This window comes from Myripristis murdjan, chromosome 14 (genome assembly GCF_902150065.1).
Source record: "Myripristis murdjan chromosome 14, fMyrMur1.1, whole genome shotgun sequence".
Classification (NCBI taxonomy): Eukaryota; Metazoa; Chordata; class Actinopteri; order Holocentriformes; family Holocentridae; genus Myripristis; species Myripristis murdjan.
The window spans coordinates 19,278,738-19,299,140 of NC_043993.1; the positions used below are offsets into that span (position 1 = coordinate 19,278,738).

The 20,403-nt window shown below is 42.3% G+C and overlaps 1 protein-coding gene across 3 annotated transcripts in view; it reads right to left on the reverse strand.

The window, feature by feature from the left end:
• LOC115371335 (vacuole membrane protein 1-like) overlaps nt 1-20,403 on the reverse strand; it is a 72,833-nt gene that overhangs the window by 24,295 nt on the left and 28,135 nt on the right. For all 3 annotated transcript variants that reach the window (XM_030068641.1, XM_030068643.1, XM_030068642.1), the window contains exons 6-9: nt 16,686-16,928; nt 12,549-12,680; nt 2,536-2,616; nt 1,982-2,098 (exon numbers count right to left, since the gene is read on the reverse strand). In XM_030068641.1, coding sequence (XP_029924501.1) covers nt 1,982-2,098; nt 2,536-2,616; nt 12,549-12,680; nt 16,686-16,928 — 573 coding nt within the window. The remainder of the gene's footprint in view (nt 1-1,981; nt 2,099-2,535; nt 2,617-12,548; nt 12,681-16,685; nt 16,929-20,403) is intronic.

Below are 20,403 nucleotides of genomic sequence, written 5' to 3' on the forward strand. Positions count from 1 at the left end.
TAAAAAAAAGAAAAATGCACTGTGTCTGTCACTGCTGCTCACACACACTATCCCATCTCACATCACTTCTGTGCAAAATTATTTATTGGAAAAAAAAGTATATCTTTCCATAACATCTGTACTGCAAACAATCCCCATCTTCACAAGTCAATTAGTCTCATCTTCACTATTAAAATCATATTTTGTTTAAAAAAAAAAAGTGATAAAATCTGCCAGCTGAATCAGATAATCCCACTTGTTTACAATCCAGTTTCACTTGAATTTTTCTAAATATGTTTCAATAATGCAGAATGAGGAAGATCAGCACACCAGTACCAAGAAAATGATACAAACGTCTGGAAACAAGTTGATCGGCCTTGGAAACAAGTGGGATTGTGTCATCCCACTGGGAGATTTTTTCCCGTGTTTGAAATACAAGATTTTAACACTTAATATGAGACTAAATGAAGATGAAGATTTTTTTTTTCCCAGTGCGTTCAACACTCTTCCACAAGTTGACCATCCCAAAGCAGCTGATATTATCTGTTCAACTGTGCACATTCAGATGTGAAGCTTAATGAGCATAACAGGCTGAGGCAGTGCTGAGAAAATAAAAGCAGTGAGAACACACCTGAACTACAGGTACAGACCCAGATCAAAAATACGCTTTGAAGCATTGAGGCTGCTGCTCAGAGTATTACGCCCACACACACACACACACACACACACACACCCCTCAAAATCCCCTTTTGTTCCCTCTTAGCCCTTGGGAGCGAGAACGTCACCTGTTCTCTCTCTGCTCTTTATTTTATTATATTCCTGTTCCTGCTGTCTCCTCACACACACACACACACACACACACACACACACACACGCACACACACCATAATAATAATAATAAAAAAAACACTGCACACCATCAAAATGACTTGAATTATTTGAACATCTCATATTAGGTCCACACCTCAGCTTTGAGGAAAATGTACAAAAAAAGGGGGAACTGGGAGCGACTGGGGGCCCCAGCCACACTGGAGTGCCGGTTGAGGTCTTTCTTTTTCTGGCTGCTGTATTGTCAGAGAGGGACACACCTCTGCCAGCGGGGGCCCCATGGGGCCCCCTGGGTGTAATCTGGTCCTGTGATGCTGCCTGCAACCCACGCCACACTAACTGTCTCTCTCTCTCTCTCCCTCTCTTTCTGTCTCACACACTTTGTTCATCACCTCCCACAGACAATGTTTATTCAACCCCCCTCTTCTTCACTTGGGGTTTTCTGGGTAGTGCTACCAGCCGAGTGGAAAATGTTTTGTTTTTGCCCCTTCATCTTAAGTGCTACAATAGGCAAATTCCAGTAAGTCCATCCCATGGTGTTACTCACTGACAAACAGATTCCTGGACGCAAACTGAGCTGATTCCAGGATTAGCAGAATTTATGGTGATGTTGATTATCTGTTCAAGCAAACTGTTGTTCTACATTTGTAGTGCATGTAACAATGATGGGAATCAATGCCGAGCTCTATCAATTGCCCCTTTTCCTCTTTTTTATTTTTCTTCTTTTTTCTCAGTGTCTAATTTCTACTTCTCTCCAGTAGTTCAAACTGCAGTGTTGACTCTACTGTAAAGTCCAGTGCAGTGGATACTGTACTGTGGCTGCTGCAGCTGCTTTCACAAAATGGTTGACTCCCTCTACTTTGGCTGCACAAAATGGCCTCCTCAGTTCCAGTAGAGTACAGTACAAGGAGATGCTGAGCAGGAGCTTTCCTCATTATCTAACAAACTGCCCATTTGAAACAAACCAGAAGGTAAATGCAACTCTATAAACTTTGGTGCAAACAGCAATTTTGCTTTTTCTCTGAAAAACAGTTCATGGCTTAGAGAGATAATTTAAAAACAAAGCAAAACAGAGGTTACACTGCTGTGTTTTACACTGGCAACTGCATGTTCATCAGTAGTTAGTAATTAAAACAAACTCTGTCATGCTTTCATGTCTTTAAATGAAACTCACTTGAATGTGCATCTTAATGACCGCCTTCCCAATGAGCGTCGCACCAAAAAAAGTCCAAAAGGGGACGAGAAAATGCCCACATGTTATTCCTGCCAGGTCAAACAACGGATTGGGAATCTGGGAAAAAAAAGACAAGAAAAAACACAAATTTAGACAAGTAGACTTTAATTTGTGCAAATTCAGATGAAGAAGAAAAACAAATTTCTGATTATAGAGAGGACAAGAGAGTGATGAGTGTGTGTGGGCAGCATTTTTTTTCTTTGTAAAATTTGCCTCATATCTTTATATCTCTGATCTAATATTGATAATGCCACAAGAATATCTGAAAACTATTACATGATAATTACATATATATATATTCTTAATTTTGATTGATATACTTTATAATTAAGCATCACTATTCTCTTGAGATGATGACAAACACAAACAGAAACGATGACACAGCAAAAATAATTTAATTCATATTATTCTCCTGGTAGAGAGAGCAGATTTTTTAAAATTATTATTTTTTTTTTTACAAAAACAAAGTGAATGTGTAATTTGATTTTACGTACAGAAGCACAGGCTAAAATCCCAAAGAATCCGACCCTCTGGATGAGTTTCTGCACTGCCAGTTTTGCTTTGGTGGCAAAGTCCTAAAAAAAAAAAAAGACAGAGCACAAGGAGGGAGAATATTTAACAAATTATTTATTAAGGGACTCAAATGGATCACAGAGAACTAAACACAATTATCAAATAACACTTTATTTTTAGCACAGTTTAAAAAAAAAAAAAGCAATGCAATGACACTGCGTTGATCATACACAGCACAAGTTGTAAAATCTGATCAATAACCTCTCCACTGGTTATTTTACAGTTTTAATCAAATATACAATACACCATCATTGATAATAATACCATTTTTCCTTATTAATCTCCGTTTGATTCAAACTGTTTTAAATTATGACTGGTGATTGGTATTTCTGATAATAAATTATTGAGAATTCGTTAGTGGTGAAGGTCAGGTTGATAGAGGAAAAATTATCAGATCAGATAAAACTAGTAGGTTATTGAAAAAATACTAAAGGATCAATTAAATTTGAAAAAAGGACAAGTTTTAAAATATTTTCCTCAGTGTTTCTTATGAGGCAGGGAAGATGTGTGAGGATTCAGTTTATTAAAACCAGTTATAATGTTGTCACTGAAGGATCTAGAGAAGAAAATTAAAGATTTTTCATGAATACTACTGAAATATTAATTAAAGCAAAAGAGTGAATTTCAAGATGATTTGTGATGCTCTCAAAGCCCGCCTGAGAGATTTCTCCATCACCTCTGAATGCTGATATTTGAGTTCACTGATCAAACAATGGAGCTGTATTGTCATTAAATCTTTAAATTTCATATCTAAAAATAGGTTTGTGTACAAATGAAACGAATAATCAGTCAATAACCCCTTTATAAAATCTCTCTCTTGAAGAGAATAAAGGTGCAACAACAGGAGTTTTTCCCCATCCTAAATTTTCCCTCAACAAAAATTATTTAAACTCTATTTCAATCAATTTTTAATGAAAATTTACACTGAAGAACTGAATAATTAGGCCCTAAGAAAAAACTTAAACAGCAGTAAAAACTGTTTTGAAATTGAAAATAGATTTTATTTTAATAGACTGAGAAGCAGAGGGATTTTCACAACAAACGTTAGAGTTACACTTCCAAATCAATTCAAGATTAAATAATTTTAATTTAAATCTACATTATACATCTATACCTAAACTTCAAGAGTTTAGCATGCACTTGTCTAAGAATTTACACTTTATTAATTCAACAAGGTCCATATTTGCCTGAATAAAAGCACCAAGTATTTGTATTTTGTGAGATAAAGAATAACTGGTAGGGAAAAAGTTGAGTGCTGATTCATTCATCACACAAAGAGCATCAAATCACAAGCTAATAAATTACATTTACAAGAGAAAAAAAAAAAAGATTTATACAACTAATGAAATAAAAATGTTTGATTTGCAGGACAAAGACAATTCTTTTCCAAATTTCATGACTATCTTGTCAGCAAAAATCTCACACACTGATTCACCTGCCATATAATGTATAAACAATTTCAAGAAAATGCCTAATCATTCTTTTTGGATCTTGGGAAACAGATAAAGTGGGTTTAGTGTTTCTGAATCTTACCTTCAGTGCCAGCTATAATTCCTTTGTCATTGGGAAAGTGAGAACAAGACAAGAGACTTTGGTCATTCCTGTGACTCACAAATTCTTACTTTTTCTGCTGGTTTTGCCCTAACCCTCCTGACAGCTCCACAAAAGCCTCTTTTCACTGCAATGACATGGATTTTTCCCCCAATATACCTTTTCTGGGAAGAGAAGCCTTAATCTGTTTGGATGTTACTTTAAACTTGTTCTGGGAACTCACGGGGAATGTTATGGATTTATCTGATCAACTGGTGGATGGCTCATACCTTCTGGATGATACATTCATATCTAGGTAAATTACTAAAATGACTAATTCCATGCCATTATCATTTTGGCACTGCTAAAATAAATTAATCAACTAAATATTGTGCTACTGGAAATCAGAGTGCTATAAATGTAAGTGATAAATAAATTAAGGAAATTGTTTTGCTAAAACCCTCAGTTCAAAGTTGTTTATATTTTGCAGGCATGAAAATACACAAAAATAATCATATCACTTCACAGTAAATTATGCAGGTGTATCAGCTGAAAACAGCACAGTAGCATTTAATCTTTACTGTAATTTGTACTCCGTTCCTCACTTTTACTGCACAGAAAATGTCAGAAATAGCAAGAGTACACTTGCTTTGCAAAGTTGCTGATGCTACTTTTTTTTTAGTAAATTGAGTACATTTCAATTATTTATTTTTTACTTCATATTTGATGTGAGGTAAATATCATATTTGCTTTTTCTAGTCATGATTTTTACATGCAGACATTAAATCTCTGTGATGTCTCTATCCAAATGTAATATACACTTCAATATACAATCCCTGCAACAGACATATGTTCAAAAATATAACTGAATGCCCAAAGTGAGATTTCATAATTATGTGATGTAACATATCCCTATATTGTCATCTGCAGTAAAGAAATAATAAAAGACATATGACAGATTTATGCAGAGGCAGAGCAGATGCTCGGCATTAAAATTCACACTTCACTTCCATTTAGATTAGACTTCAAGCTCACCTCACATTTGTGATCAAAATGCACAGACTCACATTAATTAATGGTAACTCAAAATATGGATCTTAATTATTATTATATGAGATCAAAAATGAGAAATACACTTTTTTAATGCCACCTGCTCTCCCATTTTGTCTGATAGCATGAAAGTTAAGTTAAAAGACTAAGTTAAAAGACTGCAGAGTCATGCATTTACTACTCAAGTTGTTTATTTTATCCCAAACAGAATCATGTTTTTCAAATATTTCCTAATGAACTGCAGGTAGCAACCCCCCTGATCAAAAAAGAAAAAAATATGAATATGCAGCATTTTTAGAATCAAACACTTCATATATAATTAGTTGTGGTCAGTGGTCTGTATTGAAATGATTTTTGCAAGTCTAAACAGACTCTTAGTGCATGTTTGCTGTATTTGCAGCAGATTTTCCCCTTAAAAACACAATCCTCTCCTCTGAAACAACATCAAATCAGCAAGAGACTAATATAAAGATATTGGGCTTATGGGCAAAGACAAGAAAATTTGTTTGCTTGCACTGTTGTGTTTGAGGCCTGTGTTTTTCTCAAACATAATGGTGAATCAAATTATGAGGTGTGGGTCTGGGTCCGGGGGTGGGTCATACATGATCTGACCTAATATGGTCAACAAAACCAGTACAGTGCTGATGACATTCTTTACGGGGTGCAACCCAGTGGACAGGAAATTTGAGAGACATGGGAGGTAGCCTAATAAAGAGGTGTGGGTGGTGGGAGGGGGGGTGAAGGAACATTCAATCTGATTGGCTTACAATTTGAATTTTGTCTCTCCAGCAACATCCAATCACAAGAGTTTCTCCCAAGGCAGGCCTGCCTGTTGCATTTCAGCCTCGTGTCCTGGTGCGTGCGTGCGTGCATGTGCGTGTGTTTGTGTGTGTCTGTGTGTGCGTGTGTGTGTTTTCAGCTGGTGGGAGCCAGGGCCAGTCATCTTGAAGGAAAGGAATGTGTATGGTCAGTTTACAGCTGAGGGCTGTGTCTGGAACGGCAAAACACCTGACAAGTGCCGGTGTTGCGGACTGAGCCGGGAGGTGCAGAACCAAATCGCTGCCTCTGAGATGTGACCCGTCAGCTTCCTGACACCTTGACGGTCGCATTGTGTTTACATTGAGCACACTTAGGATTTTGGCTCATTCGATGTTGAGTGGGAATGAAAATATCACCGCAGCATGAACAAAGGGTCCCAGAGGAGGTGAGGGGAGGGTGTAAAGGGTGTGTGTGAACTTGTGACACTGTGATTTACTATAGTTGGACTATGCACTTGGACTCTCCCTCTTTTCTGCAGATTCTGGACCAGGAAGCATCTATCTTGGATGGCTGGGGTTCAGACATCCAGACTCTGTTGTTGGCGGCTTATGGAAAATCACCATCTTTACCAGGCAGCTAGCCAAGGGCTGCCTGCCACTCCCCCCCACACAACCCCCTCAACCCCTCCACCCCCGTTCTGCAGGGCTGGGCTTAGCAGCAATTACATTTGGGAGATCTTGTCAAGGATGCAGCGTCATTAAAACCACGAGAGCTCTGGTTCCAGGTTTGGCTGCTCGGCTCAGATGCTTTACTCAGCAGTCTGTGCCGTGACCCCACATGGAGCCGACCGACCTCTGTGGGAACAACACATACTAATGTTTCATCTATTGTTTGTATGTCTGCAATTTCATTCTTTTTTTTTTTTTTTCTTAAATTAATAGTCAGATTGGCTACCTCGTGCCCATTAGAAACCACATTTCTCTTTTTTAAAAAATTCTAGGGAAGCTATGAGGAGAATGACAAAGTGCACTTAATGTGAAGATGAACATGTGCCATGTGATTCTGGCTGAACAGCAGTGAATAGACGCCAGATAAAGCAGCCTAATAGCTGATGAACAGTTGGGGATTGGTCAAAAGATTAGCACTAATGGAATCATGTCACAATGAGGATTAACTGAAGATAAGATTCAAATCTTATTGGGCACATGACCTAAGACGACATTTGGTCTATCGGCATGGGAACACATCTTGTATTTATAGCTGAAGAGACTGTCTACATGATGGGGGAGGAGTGAGCTTTATATTTAACGCGATAGTTTGAACATCAGTGTTTACTGTTGCCAGAGGGATGACAACAGATAATGGAAAAATCCAGAGGAAAAAGATGACAGTTTTTAACTACTGTAATGATAGAGCAGCCCCTGTGTAAATAGCATCAGCAGTAAAATGTCAGTTTCTGTGCTCTGAGTTTATGACAGCAGCTTTTGACATGAATGTACACATTCAATGTCAGTTAGCAGCATCATCCCATTAATATATATTTAATGTGGGGGATGGAGTTTTTTTCTTTTTTTTCCCCTTTTTTTTCTCTTCCGAAACAGATTATTGCGTGCTATGACATCTGTTTATTTTTGATCGGTTGAAAATATGCTTACAGGGCTCTATCACAAAAAAAGGTCACACTCCTCATCGGACTTTCCCAGTGAAAACGTTGGCGAGCCAAACACTTTGTTTTCAGTAGTGCTGATGGGGTACGGAGTTCAAACGCAGACAAAAAGCAGGCAGCGACAAAGCACTCCGCTCCATGTGGAAAATTAGAGTGTCAGACAAGGAAAAATCTATGCATAGCCTATATACAAGTCGACACCCACGCACATTTTTTTCTCTCCCTCTCTCTGTTTTTTTTTCTCAATGAAAGTCTTTCACACAGTAGACAGACACACACACTCACACACACACACACACACACACACATCCCCGGCGCGGTCGCGAGCCCCCCGATGCAAAGACGGCTAAAGTTCATCTCATTAACTCTTCGCAGGCCCTCACCCTCTTTCTCTGGCACAGGAAGTGGAGTGATTAAGGAGTCCTGACGCAACCAGAGCTACAGTCCCCTGTCTAGAAAAAAAAAATTCAAATCTATCCGGACACACACACACACAAAAAAAGCACCCCTGAGTCCACGTTGACAAATTCTTTAACAAGCTGTGGTTAAAGGGAAGCTGGTTTTACTCTGACTCACCCCCCTCCTTTCAAACAGTTTACTGGAAATAAAGGGGGAGGAGGAGGGAGGGGGCACTTTCAGAGAAGTCACATGACGGGGCCGGGCAAACCACAGCACAGAGAGCCTTTGAGTGCAGTAGGCCAGGGGGGGAAGGCAGGCATACGCCCAGCGCAGATGGCTCTGATTTGAGTTACAGGAGATACGATCCTGGGAGTTGGCAATCAAGAATTCACAGCCTGTTAACCCTTTCCGCGCCAGGACAAAAAACTGCACAGCAAGCCAGGAAATGACTTCATTATCAAGTTACAAGCAGTCATGGACTCGGTCCATGTGGGATCCTCCTAGATGGTGTGTGTCTGAACTGAGGAGGATTCCTGCTGAGGACACCGAGTGCTCTTGTACCGGGCTAAAGAGTTTTATGTTGGGGGTGGGGTGGGGGTGGGGGATGTTCATGACATCAGTGTCTGGAGCCGTTAGAAAAGGCATGACTTCATTATTCTTGAATAGCCCTGTTGAATGAATGAGGGGGGAAAAAAACGCGAGTGCTTTGCCGCTGTGCGTCACGTGCGCTTGTGGCAGGAAGTTGGCACGTGCAGGCTGAGAGAAATACCAGTGGGTTTAAGTCAAGCTGCTGGCACCTAGAAACCCCTATGACTTGAGCCGCGGGGAAGACAAAGTCAGCATCTTAATCCAGCTCTGCTGACAAGGGAGGGAGGGAGGGAGGGACTGAGGGAGGGAGAGGTGGTGGGTGGTGGTGGTGGTCACACCCTTAACGACATATTTTAACCACTTCCTGTCTGAGATGCAATGATCCAAGACAACCCTCTTTGCCGCAATTCCTCCAATCCGATCCCGGTGGAATCTAATCCTGGTCAACTGATTTGCAGCTCTCAATGAAAACAATCATTTGAGATTAATCCGCAGTGGATGATTGCCTCCCGAGTTCACTCAAAAAAAAAAAAAAAAAAAAAGGTGCAAGAAATAAAAGCAAAACCAGGTGCTAAAATCAGAAAGGTGTTGCGGGGTGTCCTCAAGCAACAGAAGGAACCCAAAGCACATCCGCATCATGGTAGAAAATGCTTCCGTATGCTGCAGCTCCGCACTGATGAAAACAACCTGCCACCAGATGCTGTCCAATCACAGACGCACATAACACGCTTACGTACAGAAGGCTGCCAGACCAAACATCACGAGAAAGAGAACGGAAGGGAGAGACAGCGATGTACAGCGAGAGTGCAGGAGAGCGCATGAGACAAAACAAGCATATGAAGGGAGGGATAGGAAAAGAAACAGAAAGTCAGAGAGAGAAAGAGAGAGAGAGAGTACGGCTGTGCGCTGAGACAGCAGCCTGCAGCGTCACGTCAGAGCTCCTTCCTTCAGATGGATGCAAGACAAACGGGTGATGCTCCTTCCACACCACAGTTTATCTGTGCGCCGGATCTCATCGACGTCGAGATGAGCTCTGAGGCGAAAGCTCTCCTCCCCACGCCGGGTGTCTCTCCTGCTCTTCCAACTCACTCTGCTGTCTTCTCGGGGTTTTAGTGGGAAGTGCCACTTTATCAGTAGGTCCCGGTGATGTCAGAGCTGCAGACTCACACATGTGGTCTGAACACCCAGGCTGCAGTTGGTGCCAACCTATCCAGATGTCCACAACATTAGTAATGATGGACCTTACAGTAGGTGCTGCACCCCTAACCGTTGTTAACCAGTGCCACAGCGTCTCCTCACACTGCCGGCTTCCCCCCCCCCCCCTCACCCTCTGGCGGCCTGTCTGTTTCAATACAACACTCATCGTGTCAGCCGGCTGCTCCAGTTGGTGTATTCGCACATCTGTTCATCTATCTGTTCATCAACGCGGGAAAGATAACTTGACGCGATATTTCCCTTTGGTTGAATATGCCTCCTTTTTTCGCTCGTGTACCTGCACAGCATCAAGCGAACGTTTCATCGGTGCTGTCGCTTCTGGGGAGCTACAGTCAAAACCGCTCATTCGCATTCATTTTGAAAGCCTTATCTCGAGATCCTCCTGTGCACTCTGCAAAAAATATCCATCTTAAAGTGCATGCATTTTTCTTTTTGTCCGTCTTTGCCCAATATGTAATTTTGAAAGATACAAAGCGGATGGGGAGTAATAGCGAATTTGGGCGAGTGGGTGGCGGTCTGTGACAACGGATCACCCATCTCTAGCTGGGGCGGTAACAATTCTCTCACTGCAAACTAGTGATTGAGGTGTGGCCAGAAGCACAACACATTTCAAAGTTTCAGTCCACAGAGAGCAGCGCAGCCATGATTTTGTGCCCCGAGCGCAGAATGCAGGACTACCGCTGAAGAATACAGAAACCATATACCCATGGTTACCGTCCATATTCCGTGATTTAGTGGTGATTTACTTTACAAGTCATTTAGTTCAGGGCTTCCCGAACATTTTTGTGTCACAGACCCTGAACCACATACACATACACACACACACACATCAGGTCATGAACCACCGTTCGATAAGTATTCTCTTGTACAAACTCTCACAGGGAAAGATGCAGGTTGTTACTCACTAAATACTGACTTGTAAAACTGCCTACACTGTATGTGAGGCAGTAAAAAATAGTGACAGTGAAACCCAGGATTATAATACTGACTCTTACACATTCTTACAATCTAGTGAATTAAATTATAGTGAAATTTAACTATTACACATTTCTTGTGGAGACCCCTTGCAATCCCATCAAGGACACCTGGTGGTTCACAGACCACGGTTTGAGTGGTCAGGGAATGAATGAATGAATGAATGAATGCATGAATAAATAAATAAATAAATAAATAGTTCTCAAAACAGATGAAAAAGTTAACATAATTTCACGTCCCTAATGCAAATCAGCTTCTTGAATTATCACATATTCCTGAGTGATATGCCTGACAGTTTTTTTTTAATTGTTTTAAGGAAAAATAAAAAGAAATTACTTCTTAAGATGTATAATTGTAGATGTATGTTTTTTTTTTTTGTTTTTTTTTTTTTTAAACAGTGGACTGTACACTGTACTCCCCATGCTTCTCTGTTCTAATACGTAGACAAACAAGGCCTAGTGGACTGAGGGAATATTTTTTTTGTTCTGTGTCCAAGGACATTCTGTTCAAGATTTTTTTTTTTTTTTTTTTTTTTGGCAATTACTAAATTATCAAAGACAACACATTGATGCTGAGAGTAGCTCATCATCGGAGAAACGTTTGGAAGCTGACTGCTACTATTTGCGTTTTGCGGTGTGTGTGCTAAAATGTGGATGAATGTGTGTTTTCTTTTTATGTTTTCATAAACCATCAACCTGTCCACACACTGCAAATGGATATTAGTCTGTAAAGATGAAGCTGGCCCATTTAACATGATGGACTCAAGTGCTCATGTACATTAATGTGCATTGTCCCTCTTTATATAAAACAAACACAAAAATGAATGCCTAGACTTCTGGAACATCCTGTAAAAAAACAAATCAAAACAAAACAAAAAACAATCAATACATTATTTAAAGACTATTACACAATGTGTTACGGTCAGTCCGTTGGCTACTATGAGATTCAGAGAGCCCATAGCAGAGTTCAAAGCCATTTTTGGATGCAGACACTTGATGTGTATATCTATTGGACCTACAGCGTCGGGAAGAGAATTACATTCCTGAGGATGAGAACTGTGTCAGCTGAGACAGGTTAGATTAACCAAAACAAAACCACACGCACATTCCCCCCTGTGTTCTTCCCCAGCTCATATTCTCAAGTGGGTGGAAAAATAAATATTTACAATGAGCTGCTAGGCATTGTCGAAACATTTGTTTAATATGACAACGCTATTTTCCAGGGAATTACAAAACTCCGGGGCCGGAAATGGCAGGAACATTTCCCTTGAGAACATCATTGCTATTCACTTAGTCAGAGCATTGTGAAAGCACTTGATTGCCACCGTACTGTTAAGGAATGGAGGTGGGGCTCGGTCGGTGGTCAGCACACACACACACACACACACACACACACACACACACAAATAGAAGACACTTTACATTCATTATGCCAGCATGTGTATGCCATGGTGAATCTGACACACATGATCTCACTTTGGAGTGTTTGTCAACGCCTGACTGATTAAAAACCGTGAAACTGGAAAATGACTGGCAGCAACGAAATGAAAGAAATGGTGTGATATAGAGAGAGAGTGATAAGAAAAAAAAGTGCAAAAAAGCAGACAGGCGAGAATGACGTGAAGCGGGTGAAATAGATGCTGTGAGGATAGCGCTGTGCTGTGACGTTAGTGTCATTCCAGATACCGGGTGATAGATGGAGGATGATGATGATGATGAAGGACAGAGGCTGATGAGGGGAGAGGTGTGTCACCTGCGCGGACTCGGCCTGGTCCAGCATCTCCTCAAACTCTTGGTAGTCTTCATCATCCGGGTCGGCGCCAGACAGCCGGGCCGCACGGGCCATGAAGTAGGGAGGGAGCTCTCCTATGGCGGTGCCTGCACCCTGATCACACCCAAACACACACACACACACACACACACACACACACACACACACGCACATACACATACAGACAGACAGATTGTACCAAGGTAGTTACTTTTATCTATGCCACTTCATTTCATACAAAGCAAGCAATACATCATCCTTCCTCTTCTGTGTGTTTTACAAAAAACAGTCACAAATCCTACAGGCATACTATATTTTTCTTAGTACTCTTTACCTAAATTAAATCATTTGTATGGATTTGTCTTGATGGCTTATTAATTTTTAAACTCCTAAATTCTTCCTTTGCTTTTAAATTCCTTGCCTTGGATTGATCGCTTTTCCTGGTGATTTTGTTGTTGTGTTTTGAAAAGCACGAAATAAGTAAAGATTCTTATTTTGCAGCTATAATCGTAATTACACTAGGCACGTTACAACGAGCCCCGGGCCGGTTGAGCTTGCGGGGCTTGACGTCTGGCATGTGCGATCAGAGTGCTTAACAGGAATAAAACGGAAAGGATTTAAGAGAAACAAAATCCCGCAGATTACTAAAAGTTGATAAAGCACCAGGAAGGTGAAAAACCAGATGCCGCTGCTGCCTCCAAACAACATCGCAGCACATGCACCGCAACACCAGCCGCCACAATCTACTTTCCCAACATATGGAACGCAGCATTTCTGGCAAATTTAGGATGTGCTAACAAGCCCTGTAGGTGTAAAGGAACCAAGATATCAATATCCAGCAGCCAAAAAGAGCATGTAGCTATAAAGAGTGGAGCCTGTGAGATTGAGGGGAGCTTAACGGGAGGAAAACGGAAGTGATTTGAGGGGAATAAATCCTCAGCACTTGGTCGGTTCACCAAGTTCATACTGCCAAAACACGAGGACAAGGAAGAGAGGGGGGTGGGGGCTACAGACTTAATTAACACAATGAAAATACCCGCCAAGAAATGTAGTGTTTTTGGAGTTGCTCACAGCTCATTACGGTAATGTTTCCAGGCACAGGGGGAAGGTAGGGGTGAAAGGAGCGGATGACAGAAGATGTTGGTGATAGAGCTACCAGAAGTTAAGATTAAGGATGCCATTCCAATCATTTCAAGTCCCAACACATCTCGAATGTTTAATCTTAGAGGGAAAAAAAAAAAAAAAAACAATACAAGAACTCCCTTTTGTCATGACAGAGCACAACTTTGAAAATCAATAGCTGCCTAGAACACAAACACACACACATACACATACACACACACACACAAAACACCTACAGCATCAATCTCTCTCCCCAAAGAACATAACTAGCTAATTGCGATCCCACTGCTTGCATGTTGCTGGATGGTTTAGCCAGAGGATGATTAGTGTGTAGTTAGCAACCATGGCAGCGACAACAAGCCCAAACAACCATTCTGTGGAGGCGGTGCTATCCCAAAACCTGGCAGACTGCTTCTTTAATCTGGACACCCTGTTCCCTTGTTAACACAGCGGTCTTTGATGAAATCTGCCAGTTTTTTTCTCATAATGGGAGACGTGCCTTAATCTCCCAGGCAGCTGCTCCATTCACCAGCTCTGCCACTGTTTGGGAGTGTATGTGTGAGTGCATGTGTGCATGTGTGTGTGTGTGTGCGTGTTTTCGTATGTGTGTGTGGCCGTGAAAATTGGTCCACCTGCACTGTGGGTGTTGTTTGAAGTGGACCACTTAAGGCTGGATGAGGGAACAGTAAAAGAGAGAAGAGGGAGAAGAAGAAGTAAGAGAAAGAAGAGAGGGGAGGTTGAGGGGGTGTGGTGGTGGTGGTGGGGGGGGGGTCTCATCACCACTACGAGGGTGGGGGTAGGTGGGTAGGTGGGTGGAGCTTAGGGTAGGAGAAAGGGGTTTCTGGGTAGGCGTGGGCACTTTGAAGCCCCTCAGTGCAACAGGTGTCGCCAACTGTAACGCTGACAAGTCATGGCTGGGACTGTGCCAGACTGGGGTTACGGACGCGTGTTTCAGAGGGGGCGGGGAACACACACACACACACACACACACACACACACACACACACACAAACACACACACACAACCTCTGCCTCTACCTCAAGAGGAGGTGGTGTGGTTTACTTACTGCTGCTGGTGTGGACATCTCCCAAAACTCAAAACCCGCCACTGAGTCACCCTAAACTGAAGCCAGCAAAACGAGCATGCTGGTCCAAAACATCAACCCTGCAGGGTTTGATGTCGTGACCTGTGACTGCGGGTGTATTCAGGGGACAGTGTGTGTCCCATGTGAGGACACAAACAAAGGCAGGAACGTGAGGAAAACCCGCCAAACTGAAGATGTTGTGCAGGTTCTCACTTCCATAAAAAGGTCAGTTTAGTTTTAGAACCTGGGTTTAGTATATTAGAATAGGGATTATGTGTGCGTTAGGGTATGGGTTAAATTTATGCATATAGTGGGGATTAGATTAGGACTAAAGATTAGGGAATGAATGCAATCAATATAAATACCTCATACACTGTAATACAAATGTTTATATATTTGGAAATGTTTGTGCAAGAAATTAGACTTAAAACCACCATTTCATGTATATTTTATGTGTGCAAATTGGAGTGTGTATCTCTGCATATATATGCATGTACATATGTGTGTGTGTGAGTGGTTAATGTGTCACAAAAAATAAGAAAGCCATAAGGCCATTTACAGTAGGGGGAAGGTGCTAGAAAAGCTTCCTGGTTCCCGTAAAGCCCATGGAGGTAAACAGTGAGCGGTAGATCTGTGCTTCCCCTGCACTTCACCGTCTTCCACATAAGTGCAGAACAAGGAAACAGATAACAGAGAATGATAAAGCCTTATCATGTGTCGGTGGTCAAGTTGTCTTTTCTCAAAGTTTGGCTGTTTGCAACCAGCCTTTCTCAGTACTGCTTACAAGTCAGGGAGGGAGGGAAACTCCCAACAAAAACACGCTGATGAAAAGAAAGGACAAGAAAGGAAAGTTGGAAAGAAGCTGATAGTGGAGGCTTACCACTGACTCTGTGTGTATGTGAGTGTGTGTGTGTGTGTGTGTGTGAGTGACTATGACAACTCCACGGTAGCACAGACCACTGTCAGTGTGGTCTCATGGCAAGACTGAGACATAACTGAGTCAGTGATAAACCAACAGTCTGACAGTCACCCAGGTACAGGGTTTCTTTTTGTCTGGCCAGTTACCGCCGCAGCGTTAAAGACAAACATTATGAATTTTAACTTGTTCTTACAACAGAAAAAGTCTCTGTTCTGCCCTTCAAGCACAAAAGCAGTGCTTTACCCGTGCACAAATACTACAGCTGCAGAGAAGAGTGACTGCATGAAAATGTTTCAGGTCCTGTGTAGCCACGAGGCTGGTTAGAGGTGTGAAACCACCAACGCTGCATTGGGGGAAATTCATGGTAAGGTGCTGGGGTTTTCCAAATTAACCAAATTGTCAATGAATACACTTGTGGCAATTCAATACACCCACTGTGTAAAAGCTATCATGTATCCAGTGAGCAAAAACAGTATATATAGATAACTGGTTGCAGGGACATCCAGGGGTCCTTCAGAAGAGTCCTGAGGAAATCTTGGTTTGGCTGCATTATTAACAGAAGTCAAAACAACAAAATAATGTAAAGGGATGGTCAAAGTTTTTAGCTTTTACACTGTTATGTGTCCTAACATGTGGAGGGATTACATGTTCCTCTATGGGTTGAGGAAATTCAAACACGCTTGGTTAAACGAAACCCTTTTAAACCCACTGGATTAAGTCAAAAATGCATGGTGGTCAATCTCTAAACAAGGCTCTTTTCTCCTGTTCCTGACAAGCCGACTTTGGGAGATGCAAGCTTTCAAAGTGACAATATTTAGAGGCACATTAACTCCAACAACACAGTTCACTGGAGTAACTGCTAAACTCAGTTGTGGCGATTGTTTCAAGGCCTCTGCAAAGTGTGATAAATGCAAAGGCAAAAAAAAAAACAAAAAAAAACTGTACAGCTAATGCACCAGACTGCTCTGTAGCTGCTGTTTGGCAGGCACTCACCCACATACAAGCCTCCAGTCGTACTTTGGAGATGATGGTCCACAGAGAGACGCTTCCCTGGATGGCTGCTGACCCCGCTGCGCCATCCACCCCCACAGCTTCTGCGCCCACCCGCTCGGCCTCAGAGCCAGGCACCGCTACCCCCTCCTGGGGACAGATGATTTGGTCTGGGTAGGGCGGTTCGGGGAAATCCACCGAGCCGCATTCGTAGGCTGCCAGGGTCACCGATGCTATGTGTGGTCCCTTACAAATGGAGACAAAGAGACAGAGGCACACAACATAATGAGAAAGAAGCTGCTAAAGTGAAAAAAAGAACAAAAGGGGGAAAAAATAGGGTGGGAGGTGGTACACCTGTTGGAAGTAGTTCTGAGTCAGAGGAAGATCCCTGCATCATTAATAAGAGGGAGAAAGTGATATGATGACAACTCTGACTCAAATACTGATCAATAACATTAAGACTAATGTTCCTTGCGTAGGCCAGCATCTAGGCTGTATCATATCTACACACACACCACCTAGCTCCTCCAGCAGTGGAACCTTTCCTCTGCTTTTCATGGTAAATTACATTTTTCATTAGCATGAGAGGCAAACACATCCTATAACTTCCACTCTGCATGATTCAAATAGGGGCTGTGTGAGGCAGGCAGCAGAGGAAAGGTTATAGGGAAATGTTTAGGAGTCATCAAGGGCTCCGGGCAAGAAAAGATCAAAGATGGAAACAAAAGATGAGAGGAAACCATTGCGCCCACACATACACGTACACACACAGGTGCACCTGGTCAAAAAATATGTCAAAGACTAAAGACTGGCAAGAATATGAAAATACGTATTGTTGCTTCCAATAACACAATGACGCACACACACACACACACACACTATGAATGTAGCCAGGCGCACTGATAATGAAGAACGGTCGAAAAAGGAGAGGTGTCTGAATCAGAATTTATCATCGATGTCAGACTATCGCTGCTGCTTTGGGAAATTGGAGCGGCGAGTAGAAAATGATGGACAGATGAATGGGCACGCTTCGAGCTGCCGTCTTTGACAGAGCCATGTCTGGTTTACATTTCATGGCGCTTGTTTATTTAGTCGTTTTAATTATGCTTCCAGTGAGAAAACCGAGAAATAGAAGGAAGGAGGGGAGGCACAGGGTGGATTTCTTGTGTGTGGGGAACGTTTGTTGAGCTGCCAGCTTCGTGTTCTTGACTCGGCAAGCCCTGAAACAAGACTTCCAGGATCGACAATGCCACAGAGCACAGAGACACTCCTGGGCCTGTCCACACACACACACACACACACACACACACACACACACACACACACACACACACACACACACACAATACTGTGAGAACATTATCAGCAGGGTAAATCTTCAGTGCAGCACATCAGCAATATTTAGGTACCAGATTTTATCAATTCACTTTAACCCCTTTAACTCAGATTTTCATTTAAATTTCCCCGTAGGTAGAATTTAAGTAAGAGCAAAACAAAAAAACTTTTTATTTTATTTATTTATTTATCTATTTATTTATTTTTAACATATTCTGTCACAATGGCACATGTTTATTCTGTACCTGCTGGTTGTGATGGTTCATTAAAGCTGCATCACACTTATACTGAGTGAAATAATTCAAACCCTAATTTGCTTTATGGCTGCACCATTACAACAAATTAAAATACAAAAAATGTGTAAATGCCTTGTGCACCACTTCATACACATTTCCCTGTAATTCAACAGGACTTATTTGGTATCTTTGGATACCTGCGGATCTCTTGGACAAACCCACCCATGGGAGCGGCAGAGCTGAAGAGGTTAACTTTAAATTCTTTAACTGAACACTGATTATTTTAAACACAGCTAATTTACTATTCCTCGGCTTCCTCCTAAAAGTTACAGTCATTTATTATTAAAAGGGAAGAATTTTGCTCTTACTAAACTACTTCGGAAGGAAATTTAATCTCCCATTTAGGTTACAGATAATAAAATGAGCACTGACTTGCTGAACAGACTTGTGCCCAGTAGATACTGAATGTAAAATGCAAAGCACTCAGTTCTTGAGAAAACTGTGGTATTCCTGCTACACACTTGTCAGTTATCAGCTCTTGTCTGAAAGGAAGAAGGAAGCTGTTTGTGCAAGCTGCTGCTGCTCAGTTAACACTGACTCCTTATGGCTGAAAGGTTGATAGCATCGTCTGGCAGCAGAATATTTGGTAGAAATTTTGAACAGGATGCTATGAGGAAGAAAAGGTCATGGGACTTTGCATTGCCTCTGTAACAACTCAAACTACACGCTACACAGTAAAAGATCTAGATGGTTAAATGACAGAGGCTGTAAAACAAGTCAATAACACTGGTGTAACTCTCTAACCCTTACAAACAAAGGCAAGCCCGTGGTGTGTGCCAATGTAAGCACATGATGTGTACTCGGCCTGCTTCACTGTGTGTTTACACTCGTGCGTATGTGTGTGTAGGAGGGGTGCTCCCAGTGACGCACATTCTATAGCTCCGAATCACTGGACCAGTTTGGCATTACGAAAGCGCACCGCCATAACGGCAATGTGGCAACCCCGGGTGGGGCTGGCACTTCCGGAGCTGGGACAGGATGGGCCAGGACCAGACGGGACGGGACACGACAGAGCAGGAAAGGGCAGGACAGTAGAATGTGTGAGGCAACAGGAAACGGCAACGTCTTCTCCAGGACAAACACACTAGCCTCGAAGATGACACAGATTAGGTTCTGTGTACATCACCGAACAGCGGGGTCAGGGGTTGACAGCTGGGGATAGACTTTTGCGGAACTGCAGTTTCATCACATGGATTAATGGTGTTAATGGTATTAATGGGGTTTTTCATGGGCCTCTGTGGTTTTAGAGAAACCTCTGATGTCTATTCCCATTTTTCTACAAAACTACGAAAAGAAATGAGAAAAGCTTTAGTGACCCAAAGGAAAAGACAGGAAACTCCCAGGCCTGACCCAGTCAGACTGGATACTCCCCAGCCTCATATCCTCCCCACTGGGATTGCACTGCTCTGATACACACACTTTTTATGCAGAGACTCCTCGAGAATGTATGTGTGGCCGGGACAAGGCTGTATTCCTCTGGATCACACCTTCCAGCTCGAGCTCAGGTATGTTTACCAAACACACACAGACCGCCTGCCAACACAGAGCATTGCGTGACTCTGAGTGTATAGCTGCTCTCTCTCTCTCGCTCTGTTTTAGAGAGCGAATGCTGTGTCACAGCTTCTCACCTTACACAAAAGCCTGATCCTGTCATGTCGTCCAGGTGACTCACTGCTAATCTGCAGCCCTGCCCTCAAACAGTCAGCCTCTCTCTCACGCATGTATACATACACCGCGTCCCACCTCATAAGCCATGTATCGTAACCAAGATAATGCCAAGTGCTGAAATAACTGTTCCACCTTCTTGCTAGTTCTGCTTAGATTTCAGTCTAGTGCTGATGATGTCTGCAGATGAAGGTGGAGCCGGCACTGACAGACGTGCAAGGCTCCGTTCTCCGGTCCGATGGGATTCACAATGGAGGCAACATTGCTGGCATTCCTGTGGCGACGTGCGGAAACCAACGCCTGGCCTCCAAAACGAGTGGGATCCCCAGCCCTGAGGATGTGCACATCAACACAGACTCCGAGGAGACACAAACTCTGGATCCAGCGCTAAAGTATATGTGTGTGTGTCTGTTAATGATATATCA